Here is an 11,714-nt window from a genome sequence, read left to right on the forward strand (position 1 = left end):
CAGGGGACGCGGTGAGACCAGGGTGGAGCGGGTGGACCATGGATCCTGACTGGCAGCAAGAGGGCTTACAGCTAGACACCAGGAAGGACTTCCTGGATTGGGAAAGGGGACTGAGGAAGCCCTCCCGGCTGGCCCTCGCGGGGCTGGATGCAAACCCTTTGGGCCCCCATCCGAGGGGGGGACCCAGGGAAACCAGAGATGGGGGGGCAGGCGGACTAAGTGCTGAGTGTAAGGTGAAGGAGGGGGACTCCACACGCACACTCACATACACACACAAACCCACACTCACTCACTTCCCCCACCCCCCACTCTGCACCAGGCAGCTGTGAGTCGGAAAAAATTCGGTAATGGGGAGCGTGAGTCAGAGGGCTGGCAGGGAGCAGGGCTGCTGTGAGCTCACTGCCTCCCGCTCTCCCGGTCCAGCACCCCCAGCAACAATTAATGTCAAGTCGGGGAAAGGAGAAGCCAGACAGAAGGGGGGGCGCTCAGACGCGGACTGGAAAAGGCATCAGAGAGAGAGCTCTGCACAAAGCAGTTTCAGGCTTTATTAACAATCGGGTGCAAAAAACCAGATGGGTCTGGCGGCCCCTCTCAGCTCACCTTCCGGGGAGGGGCCTGGCATGGGCAGCCTGGTGCCCACCCTGTCCTGGCCAGGGCCTTCTTCTGGGTAGGCTACCCTCCTTTGCAAAGGCTCTGCTGACCCACTCCGAGCAGTCAGTAAACCCCTCCCCACTCCCAGGAGGGCCTCGTCCCTACTTGGGGTGCCCTTGCCACAAGTCCTACCCCATATGGCGGGTCCACTCTCCTCCTCCCCATTTCTCTCTCCCGGGCTCAGGCCTGGAACACAAATGGTGCAACCTTGGCACCAGACTGAGGAGGTCTTAGTGCAGACAAAATCTGGGTTGGGGGCTGGACAGTTGACCTCTATGAAAAGTTCAGACACTACAGGCAGATATTGGCCTGCAGTGGGGTGTCTCGCCCTCTGCAGACCTGCTTCTGAGCCCTGGGCAGGCTGGGCATCCACCAAGGGAGAACCTGCACACCGTTAGCACTCACACAGTGCTCTCCCTCGCACGCGGTCTGGAGTCACAGGTCCTTGCTGAACTCCCTCACCAGCGTGTACCCCATGCAGCCCCAGCTCCCTTCAGCCTGGTAGCCACACCCCTCCAGCATCCCCGCCACACCCCACGCTGCCACCGCCACAGGGACCACGAGCCGGGCCCGGGGCTCCCCCATGCCGCCTGCCCAGGCCCGTGCCCGGGATTCAGCAAAGGCCAGCAACCGCCGGCCCACACCTCGGCGGCGGTGCCAGCGAGAGACAGAGAGGCGGGTGACCCGGGCCCCGTCCCCAGCGCTGGAGCCTGGGGCCAGGGCCAGAACCCCACACACATCGCCTGAGCTACGCACGGCCACCCAGGGGCCCCCCAGGCCACCTGGCGGAGGCAGCGAGCCCCATCGGGCCCGCAGGCCCAGCTTCATGGCTGCCACAGCCAGGAACACGGGCAGGAGAAGGGCCAGGGCAAAGGAGGCCAGGACGAAGCGCAGGCCACTGCTGGCAGCTGCCAGAAGGAGCAGGGCTGGTGGCCGCGTCAGGGCGTGGAGGGCCACTCGGTTCTCCGTGTCCTTCACACCTGCCTGCAGGCGAAAGGCGCCGTCAGAGCCGGGGTCCTGGGCCTTCCCTCCCACCAGGGCCCCCATGGTAGGGGACCTACAGGGAGAGGAGAGGGGGTGAGCTGTGCCCAGGTAGGGGCAAAGGGGTGGAGGAGAAGGGAAGGCGCTGTGTTGGGGCCTGCAGCCAGGGAACAGGCAGGGAACAGCCCACATCTGCTGTGGCTCCGGTAAACAGAGTCCGGCACACTGGGTCCTGAGCGAGTGAGTGAGGTGGGAGCTGTGGGGGGACATACGATGCAGGGGAGCTGCAGGTGTGAGGCTGAGCCCAGAATAGTACAGGGGACTGGCCCAGTTCCGAGGAGGACCATTCTCTGGGCAGCAGGAGGTGGCACTGGGGGGTGGCGGGTAGGGGGGGGTTACTCAGCGCCAGGCTGAGACCCAAGGGCTATGCTGGGAGGCTGGCTCCTGTGGGCTGGCGGGGGGGGGGGGGGGGGGGGGGGGGGTTCAGGCGGTGGGTGGGCGCAGGGCAGGCTGAAGTCTGCAAAGGGAGTACAGAGCTGATGTCACACGCATCTCACAGCTCTCCAGCTATGAAAACTTTTAAGTAATCTCTACATCCAAAGTAGGGCTTGAACTCACGACCCCGCGGTCCCCAATGAACCAGCCAAGTGCCCCTAAAACCTTTTTGACCCCATGGGTAGGAAGAAGGCACTAGGAAAGGAAGGGACCGAGCCAGGAAGCCTCTCAGGAGGAACGCATCCTGCTCCGGGAGTGCGGGCTGGCTCAGGCAGGTGTCCGGAGCCGCTCAAGAGGCGTCCCCGCCGGCTCTCACCTTCAGCATCTCCAGCACCAGGGGTCTCTCATCTTCCCTCATCTCCCGCACTGACAAGTGGCCGGGGGCCATGGCAGCCCCCAGGCTCCCGCACCCCCGAGGGGAGCAGGCGTGCACCTGGTGAAACAAGCAGGCCAGCGTCAGTGAAGGGCCCCCCTCGTCCCCACAGCGCCCCAGGCATGGGGACCAGCAGCAGCAGGGTCCAAATGGGGACACTGGGGACGCTCGGGGCCCCCGAGCGAGGTTCCAGGCAGGACGGGATTCACCCTCCAACCTGCGACCTTTCTCAAGTCTCCCGGACCACCGCCCCGCTCCGCCTGCCGCGGTGCTCAGCAAATTCCCCCCAAAAGCCCTGCAGACGCCAACACCCCGCAGCCCGCGCTCCCTCCCAGGCTCTGGGGCTGCCCTGGGGAGTCAGCGGAACTCCCCCCGCCCCCAAACAGCCAGGGTCTGGACCACGCTCCCTGCCCCACAGGCGTCCCCGACCCGCGTCGCGGGAGCAGGCACCGCAAGAACCTCTGCAGGTCGCCTCAATCCTTCCACTAGGTGAGGGGGGGCAGCAGGGTCGGGAAGGGGTCGCCTGCGGAAATGACGTCACGACCGCGCTCGAAGGGGGCGGGGCCCGCACCCTGCCTTAGCAACGGTTGCCAAGCATCCTGGCCGGGGCCGGAGGACCGCCGGGTGGCCGAGGAGGGACGGGAGCGGGGAGCAGCGACCCGGGCGGGGATGGAACAGAGGGAGGAGCAGTCGCGGAGCCGGGCCGGAGGGGACGAGGGCGGCGGGGCCGGGCAGGACGGTACTTACGCGGCCGGCAGAGGAGACGCGCACGAGGGCGGTTGCTAAGCAAGCTGCGAGGCGGGTGGGGGCCGGCGATGGGAGTGCCCCAGTTCTCATTGGTTCTGCGGCCTTCGCGGGAGGGGCCGCGTCCCGCGCTCCCAAACTCAGATCCGACCCCAGGAACCTCCACCCAAGCCACCTGGGCTCTATCTCAGGGAACTTCGGGACAGGGATTCCCACCCACCCATTTTCCAGATGAGACCAGTCGGGTGACTGACAGCGAACAAGTGGCACAACCCGGATTTTAGATCCCCACTCTTCCCCACTCTAATGACCACCGCGCCTCCTTTTCTTGGAGAACAAACAGAACCTCACTTAGAAGTGTCTGGCTCCCAATCGCAGTCAGTCCCCTGGGAGCCAGGAAGCAATAGAGAACAAGACTCCGAGCTCCCAAGCAGTGGCTACCGCCGTGACATTGCCCCCACCGCAGCCGCCCCCAAGAGAACAAAACCGCGGAGAGGAGATTCCGGTCTTTATTAGCAAGCGCAGACCACAGCTTCCCTGCCCCGCTGCGCAGCCCAGCCCAGCCCAGCCCAGCCCAGCCCAAGCAGGGAGTCCAGGTCTCTGTGTGGGGCCCTCAAGAACCCAGTGGTTCTTTTCAAAATGTGTGCACCAACTGGACTGTGGGCAGAGTCTGGACAATCTGGATAGAAGGCAGGCCCTGTGGGGGCATGCCTCCGGGGGCAGCGCCAGTGGGTACCACTTGGACCATCTGGGAGGTGGGTGCCGTGGAGATGCTCACTGGACCAGAGGCTTGGCCTGGTGGTGGAGGGGTCAGCAGCTGCAGTGTGGGAGCGCCTCCCCCACCAGGGCTGTTCTCCAGCAGCTCCGTGGCCGGTGCGCTGCGGATGATGAGCAGTTTCTGTCCCGGTGGGCCTGGGGCAGGAGGCTCTGCCAGCCCAGTGGGGAGGGTCTCTACCTCCTGCACACATAGCTGGGTCTGCTCGCCATCTGCCCCACTCAGCACCAGGACGCTCTGCAACCCCTCGTCTGTCTGCAGCGTCTCGAAGAGCACATCCTGGACGACGCCAGTACTGGTGTCACCATCACCGGGCTCCCCGGGGCCAGGGCCCGCCAGCAGCTCCTCCGCTGTACCACTCTGAACCACCAGCAGGTTGGGGGCCTCAGTGGTCACTGCTCCTCCACTGGGATTGGAGAGCTGGCCTGCCACAGGCTGGAGCTGGACCGTGGTCACCTCCTGAGCCGGCTGGAGCTGGACCGTGGTCACCTCCTGGGCTGGCTGGAGCTGGACCGTGGTCACTTCCGGGCCTGGCCGAAGGGGCTGGAGCTGGACCCCACTCACTTCCTGGGCCCCTGCCTCCCCACCTCCTACATTCTGTAGAACGATGAGGCTCTGCCCTCCCCCGCTGGCCCCTGCGTTGCCCCCGCCCTGAACCCCCAGTCCCCCAGGACCTGGCAGCCATACTACTCCAGGCGCCTGACCGGATTTTCCTGCTGCCCGTGGGCCCTGCCTACCGCGGCTGCTCCCGGCACTAGGACTGGAGGAGGGCAGCAGGATGAGCTTGGGGGGAGCCGGTGGGGGTGGTGGCGTGGGGGGCTGGACGCTGCTGGGGATGAGTTGCAGGCCCTGGGCGGTCTGCACCAGGAGAAAAGTCTGGGAGTTGGGGGCTGCCTGGCCTGGGGGCGGGGCCGGAGCCTGGCCCCCTGCCACCTCGAGGGAGAGCGTGGCCTGGAGGTGTGGGAGAACGTGGACGTCTTGGGTGGCAGACGCGGCTGGGGCAGCAGCCAGCGGGGCGGGGGGCTGGGAGCTGGAAGCGGGGGCTGCGGGGCCGGCGGCGGCCGTGGGCGCGGGGGCGTGCGTCCTCAGGTGCCGCTGCAGGTAGGCCGCCATGACAAAGCTGCGGCCGCACACAGGGCAGGCAAAAGGGCGCTCGGCGGAGTGCGTGCGCTGGTGCAGCAGCAGGTTGGATGAGTGCGTGAAGGTCTTGGGGCAGAGCGGGCAGCGGAAGGGCCGCTCGCCCGTGTGCACGCGCTGGTGCTGCCGCAGGTTGGAGGTCTGCGCGAAGCTCTTGCCGCACACGCCACAGGCGTGGGGCCGCTCTCCCGTGTGCACGTGCCGGTGGCGCCGCAGGCACGACGTGTTCCGGAAGGCCTTGCCACACTCCCCGCAGGCGTAGGGCCGCTCACCCGAGTGCAGCCGCAGGTGGTACTGGTAGTGCGAGGACCACTTGAACGTGAGGCCGCACTGGCCACACGTGAAGGCCCGCAGGCCCGTGTGCACGCGCTGGTGGATGGCCAGCAACGAGGAGCGCTTGAAGGCCTTGCCGCACTCGCCGCACTGATAGGGCCGCTCGCCCGTGTGGTCCCGCAGGTGGTAGCGCAGCCCCGAGGAGCCCTTGAAGGCCTTGCCACACTCTGCGCATTTGTAGGGCCGCTCGGTGCCCGCGGGGGCGGGCGCCGGCGCCGGGACGGCGGTGGGCGGGGTGGGGACGGCTGGGGCCAGGGGCTCCTGGGGACAGGTGACCTCGGCGGCCTCCGCCTGGGGGGGCGGGCGCCCGGCAGCCGCCTCTTCCACGTGGCACTGCTGGTGCGCCAGGAGGCTGGCCAGCTGTGGGAAGGCGCCGTCGCAGCTGCCACAGCGGAACGCCTGGCCACCGGCCGCGCCATGGCTGTGCTGGTGGCGGGAGAGGCCGGCCACCGTCCGGAAGGACTTCCCACATGGGAGGCAGGCGAAGCCGGGGGCTGCGGAGGCAGGAGGGGGCTGCGGCGCGGGGGCCGGCGGGGACTGGGAGGGCAGCGGGGCGGGGTCTGCCTTGGGTGCTGTGGTGCCCTGCCCGTCCTGTGGCGGGGTGGCGGCTTCCGGCCCGGGACAGGGCTGGTGCTCCAGGAGCAGCTCCTCGCTGCCGAAGCCCAACTCGCAGCCCTCGCAGCGGTACACCAGCTCCACCGTGGTCTCCGCAGCAGCCAGAAAGAGCTCCGGCACCACGGGCGGAGGCGCGGGCGGCGGCGGCGGCGCGGGCGCGTGCAGGTAGGCGTCCGACACCAATACCTTGGCGCCAGGCTCGTGCTGTGGCGGGGCAGGAGCGGCGGCGGCAGAGGGGGCGGGGGCGGGGGCGGCAGTAGCCGCGGAGCCGTGCGTGCGCTGGTGCAGCAGCAGGTTAGACGAGTGCGTGAAGGTCTTGGGGCAGAGCGGGCAGCGGAAGGGCCGCTCGCCCGTGTGCACGCGCTGGTGCTGCCGCAGGTTGGTGCTCTGGGTAAAGCTCTTGCCGCACACGCCGCAGGTGTAGGGCCGCTCGCCCGTGTGCACGTGCCGGTGGCGCCGCAGGCTGGACGAGTTCTTGAAGGCCTTGGGGCAGTCAGGACACGGGTAGGGCCGCTCGCCTGTGTGCTGCCGCAGGTGGTACTGATAGTGGGAAGACCACTTGAAGGCCAGGCCACACTGGCCGCATGTGAAGGCCCGCAGGCCGGTGTGCACACTGCGGTGTATCTGCAGTAGCGAGGAGCGCTTGAAGGCCTTGGGGCAGTCGGGGCACTGGTAGGGCCGCTCACCCGTGTGGCCCCGCTGGTGGTAGAGCAGGGCGGACGAGCCCTTGAAGGCCTTGGGGCAGTCGGGGCACTTGTAGGGCCGCTCGCCCGTGTGCGTACGCTGGTGGTGGAGGAGCCGAGATGACCACCGGAACGACTTGCCACACTCCCCACACTCATACTGGGCCGCCGGGGTGGGGGCTGTGGGGCCGGGCTTCTCCCCGGGCCCCTCAGTGGTAGAGGCGGGTGCCATGTCTGCGTGGGAGCCGACCATCACACCTGGCGGGGGATTCTGGGTCAAGGGAAGGCGGGAGCTCACCCCACCTCCACCCAAACACCCCATCTTCTCAACCTGGACATACACCTTTGCCCCGGAAGAGGCAGAGAGGACCACCCCAGCCCCCCAGCCAGGGATAGGGAGACTCCCTTAAGATGAGGGCCCCTGGTGGTCTAGGTCTGCCCCAATGCAAGGCTTTAGGTGCTGAAACAGAAAGTTCTGGAAAATTGGGAGGAGTGCTCACCAGCCATAGGGTGCTGGCCATCCCCTCCACGCCAGACAAGTCTGAGAAAGTTGTGCGTGGTCTTTAGGAGGCCCAGCACTTTCCCTAGGACTAAGCTCCTTCCCTCTACAGATAGACACTGTCCTTGAAGAAGCCTGGGGTCTCTCTAGCACACTGGCATCTGACACTTGACCCTTCTCCCTCTAAAACCTCATCTTCCACCCCGCCTCAATACCAGTTCCCACCAGTTCCGAATGCCACTGTAACTAAAGCCCTGCGAGCATTCTACCCTCCACCACGCCCCATCCTGCTCACCTTCTCCCTTTTGGGTATTAATCAAAGATCCCTAACCTCCCCTAGACCCATAATGCCTCTGCGCCCAGCACCCCATCCACATCTTCACTTCCTGTCTGGCTGCAGTCTCCCTTTTAAAAAAATTCTTTATTTTAAGATTTTATTTTTCTTAAAGATATATTTATTTGAGAGAGAGAGAGAGAGACAGCCTGCACAAGCAGGAGGGGTAGAGGGAGAGAGAGAGAATCTCAAGCAGATTCCCCGCTGAGCATGGAGCCTGATGTGGGCCTTGATCTCATGACGCTGAGATCATTACCTTAGCCGAAACCAGGAATCGGCTGCTCAACCGGCTGTGCCACCCAGGTGCCCCAAAATTTTATTTTTAAGGTAATCCCCATGCCCAATGTGCGGCTTAAACTCACAGCTCCATGATCAAGAGTCGAGCACTCTACCCGACCAAGCCGGCGGGCGGCCTTGGCTTCAGTCATCCTTTGCACTCTCACCCAAGCATCTCAAAGTTCCCAGCACCGCTCACACTGCCCTCCTCTGTCCATTCACCACACACACTCCCACCCAACAGGTGGTACTGGACATGCCTCTGCTCCCCTCAAACCTCTCTCCTTCCGCCCCCTCCTCTTAGCAGGTGACCTTGCCACTGAGAACATAAAAGCAAGCAGAAGAGAACGTTCCCATGTTCCAACTGCAAAAGCAGTGATTCTCAACGAGAACAAATGATGACTCTCCCATCCCAGGGGACGATGCCTGGAGACTCGAGCTGTCACCTGGAGGGGCTGGTGCTCCCAGCATCCGGTAAGGGGAACCAGGGATGCTGCTGGACACCTTCCAGTGCACAGAACAGGCCTCCACAGCACCAAACGCCACTAGCACTGAGCTGAGAATTCCGGAACTATCCCGTCCCCTGCCTGCTGCTGGCCCGTGGACTCTCGACTTCCCACCTACAACTTTTCCTTATCTCCTAGACTGTTTCACGTATCCACGAGCTGCATCTCTCCTCTTTAAACAACAAACCCTTCACCTTACCACGCCCTCCAGCTATGGCCTTATTTCTCCCCACCCCTTTTGCAACAAAGCAACTCCAAGTCTGTCAAAGTGCGCCCAGGTGGCTCAGTCAGGCGTCTGCCTTCAGCTGTGGTCCTGATCTCAGGGTCTTGGGATCAAACCCCGCACTGGGCTCTCGGCTTAGCAGGGAGTCAGCTTCTCCCTTTCACTCTCCCTCTGCGTTGTTTCTTTCTCTCAAATGAAAACAAAAAGCATGCGGTTTTCCCCTCTCAAACCCCATCACTCAGATGCTCCTCCCCTGACTCTACTCCTGGATTCCTTGGTGCTGAACTGCATGGTCTCTGCTCCTTACCTACTCTCCTCACCTTGGGGCACTGGTGCCTTTTCACCTCCCTGACTTGTGAACTCAGTCCCGGACTCTGCACATCCTTGTCCTCTTCCTCATCCACAGTGTCTCCCAAGGAGCCCCCACTCATTCTCAGATCTCAGTCTGTATCTCTATTTGACCCGGTCTCCTCTGAACTCTAATCCCTCTGCTACAGTGTGCCATACGGACGCCCCACAGACAACTCAAACTTAACATGCCCCAAATCTAACTTGGGGGGGCAGGGGTTTACTCCTGCTTGCTTCGTTCTTCACCCACCATCTCCCTCCCTGAATACCACTCAGCCCTTCCCCAGGCATCGCCTCTTTCTCTCACCACCTATGCCCAACCCATCGGCGGGCTCTCCTGTCCCAGCACGAACATATCTGGAATGTGGCCACTTCTCTGAGTCCCCCATTGCCACCTTTGTCCAGGGCCTTCCTCCTGGGAAGCGGCAACAGCCTCCTAAAACAGATCTCCATGCTTCCAGCCCTACCCCAGTGTGCGCCCAACACAGAGGCTGTGGGGAACTTGCCAAAGGCCTCTACAGCTCCCACTTCAGAGAAGACAGATGTCTTGCAGGAGCCTGCAGACTTCCCATGCCCTCGGCCACCTCCCTCCCTGACCTCCCGCTAGCCTCTCACACCACCCAGGACCCCCACCAGGGACCACCCCCTTCCTGCCAGGGTGCTTGCTGACATGTCACCGCGTGGAGGCATTCCCTGCCCCAGAGGTAGACCTGCAACCCCTTCCAACACTCCCCGTTCTCTACAGCACTTATCACCTCCCAACCTGCTTCTCATCAGGGTTTCCAACCCTCAGCCCTGTTGAGATGTGGGGCTGGCCAGTGCCGGGGACCTGTCCCGAGGGCTGTGGGGCGCTCAGCAGCATCCCTAGCCCTCTGCCCACTAAATCGAGTGGCATCTTAGTCACTGTCGCACTCCAGCGCCTAAAACAACGTCTGGCAGAGCGAGCCCTGCGAAGATGTGTCCTGAATGAAAAAGGCCGGGCTTCCCCTTTAGACGGGCTATCAAGATTCCCTTTAATACGATGAGCGTCCTCTTTAAAATGGAAGCAAGTCCTTTTACGAGAAGCTGCACGTGCCTCTCGGAAGGCTGAGTAGGCCTTAAACGAGAGCGGTCCGCCCTGGGCCCGAGCCGGACCCATCCTGCCCAAAGCCGGACCACACCCTTCCATCAGGCCCGACTTCCCCTTTAAGAGGCTGCTCCCACTGCCCACCTAACTCCTTTTGCTCAGCTAAGCTAGAGGGGGCGTCGAAGCCACCAGGGCTCATAAACTACCCCGTCGATGTATGGGACACTGTCCGCGACCTTTCCACAAGAGGGCCCGTCCTTAGCGGAGAAAAACCGGGGACGGCGGGGAACCGCACAACCTGACCCGCCCCTCTAAAAGCAGCCCTTGCCCTTTAAGAGGGCGGAGCCCGCCTAGCGGACGAAGTCGGAGGTGAAGTAGCGCCCTTCCCTTTAAGGCGTCCCTTCCGGTTTCACGCTCTCCGTTTCCCCAACGTCTCCGCCCTCCGGTCCCTCCCCCCACCCCCACCCCTCCGGTCTCTCACCTGCGGCCCCGACCGGGGGAATGAGCGGGGGAGACCTAGGGCCTTCCCGCGGGGGCCGACGGGAAGACGGGGCCCCGGCAGCGGTGGGACGGGAGTCGGGGCCTGAGAGGGGGGCGGGGGCGCGCTCCCTCCCAACAGCCCCCGGCGCGAGGCACCCAACCTTTATCGGCGGCCTCTCGCGCACACAAACCCCTACGTCGCCGTTGGCGCGTCACGACGCCACGTACGCCGAGGCCCCGCCTCGCCCCTCCCGTTGGCCGGCGGCAGTCGCTCCTTCCGTGGCGTAAGCGGCGCGCGGCATTGTGGGCGTTGTAGTTCTTGTCCGGCCCCCAACTGCCGGGTCGTTTTGGAAGTCCGCACAAGGCCCAGGGAGGGCGGGCCTGGACGTGGGGTAGCCTGTTCCCTTTTTTGACTATTGATTCTCCCTCTCTGTCTAGAATCCCTCTGCGGTACCTTGGTTTGCGAACGGCCTCGCCGGCCAGGGCTGTGATGCTTCCTGGCCCGGCCCCCAAGCCCTGGTCTCTAATTGCCCTGTTGGGGAAACTGAGGCCCACGAAGCTTCCTGCCCCGAAGAGGTCCCAGCGCTCGCGGTTCCTGGGCGTCTGCTGCGTGCTCGTGTGTGTGGTTGCGCACGAACCAGCTATGCTTTCTCTCCTTCGTGGCCTGGGACCTTAGGGAACCACTGAGCTGTCCCGGATCCCCATCCCTCCTTTCCATGACAGCCCAGGACGGCCTCAGCCTTTTGAGCCATACCGGCTCTTGCAGGTCATCCAGCTCAGCTTCTCAACCATGGGACTCGTAACATCTGTGCCAGACCGTTCCTTGTTGTGAGGGCCATCCTGAGCCTCGTAGGGGGTCAGTAGCCTCCCTGTGCCGGGCCTCCACCTTCTCTCCCCCACATGGCCCCTGGTTGAGAACCACTGCTCCAGGAAAATCCCCCTCAGCCTCAACTGTTTGTTGGACCAAAAGGCCCCTCTACTCCTACCCCACACCTCCTCAACTCCTGCAGGAAAACCCGCCATGCTAGGTGGGGTCCCCTTACAGACCCAGCCGCACTCAGCCATGATTCACCCGAACATCTGCAGCAACCAGCAAGGTTCTGATCGGAAGCAAGTGCTACTCTTCATTGAATGAGCCTCCCAGGCGGTTTCCCAAGGCCCCCAGGCAGGCCCAAACTCCGCTGTGACCAGAGCG

The 11,714-nt window shown here is 63.9% G+C and overlaps 2 protein-coding genes across 6 annotated transcripts; both read right to left on the bottom strand.

Moving 5' to 3' along the window:
• Positions 1–521: 521 nt before the first annotated feature.
• Positions 522–3,637, bottom strand: NAT14 (N-acetyltransferase 14 (putative)). 5 transcript variants are annotated; one of them, XM_082709746.1, is made up of 3 exons: positions 3,248–3,637; positions 2,444–2,560; positions 522–1,635 (listed from the first exon to the last, which is right to left on the bottom strand). In XM_082709746.1, the coding sequence occupies exons 1-3, from the start codon at positions 3,335–3,337 to the stop codon at positions 1,087–1,089; spliced, it is 756 nt and encodes a 251-aa protein (XP_082565872.1). In that variant the 5' UTR covers positions 3,338–3,637; the 3' UTR covers positions 522–1,086. The 5 variants fall into 5 exon arrangements, with proteins under 5 accessions (XP_082565872.1, XP_082565875.1, XP_082565873.1 ...); XM_082709749.1 differs by lacking the exon at positions 3,248–3,637 and adding an exon at positions 3,072–3,238; XM_082709747.1 differs by lacking the exon at positions 3,248–3,637 and adding an exon at positions 2,960–3,059.
• A 98-nt stretch (positions 3,638–3,735) lies between these two features.
• ZNF628 (zinc finger protein 628) lies at positions 3,736–10,758 on the bottom strand. Its single transcript, XM_082709728.1, has 2 exons — positions 10,521–10,758; positions 3,736–7,045 (listed from the first exon to the last, which is right to left on the bottom strand). The coding sequence occupies exon 2, from the start codon at positions 7,038–7,040 to the stop codon at positions 3,879–3,881; it is 3,162 nt and encodes a 1,053-aa protein (XP_082565854.1). The 5' UTR covers positions 7,041–7,045; positions 10,521–10,758; the 3' UTR covers positions 3,736–3,878.
• Positions 10,759–11,714: the final 956 nt, after the last annotated feature.

Source organism: Mustela nivalis (assembly GCF_964662115.1).
Source record: "Mustela nivalis genome assembly, chromosome: 18".
Lineage (NCBI taxonomy): Eukaryota > Metazoa > Chordata > Mammalia > Carnivora > Mustelidae > Mustela > Mustela nivalis.

What these genes read in the sequence shown, in the direction of transcription:
- NAT14 (XM_082709746.1), bottom strand. Translation starts at nt 3,337, where the DNA reads ATGAGAACTGGGGCACTCCCATCGCCGGCCCCCACCCGCCTCGCAGCT. An exon ending in GCGTCTCCTCTGCCGGCCGC is followed by an intron (nt 2,561 to 3,247) that starts GTAAGTACCGTC and finishes TTGTTTCACCAG; the next exon opens with GTGCACGCCTGCTCCCCTCG. An exon ending in TGGTGCTGGAGATGCTGAAG is followed by an intron (nt 1,636 to 2,443) that starts GTGAGAGCCGGC and finishes TTTCGCCTGCAG; the next exon opens with GCAGGTGTGAAGGACACGGA.
- ZNF628 (XM_082709728.1), bottom strand. Translation starts at nt 7,040, where the DNA reads ATGGTCGGCTCCCACGCAGACATGGCACCCGCCTCTACCACTGAGGGG.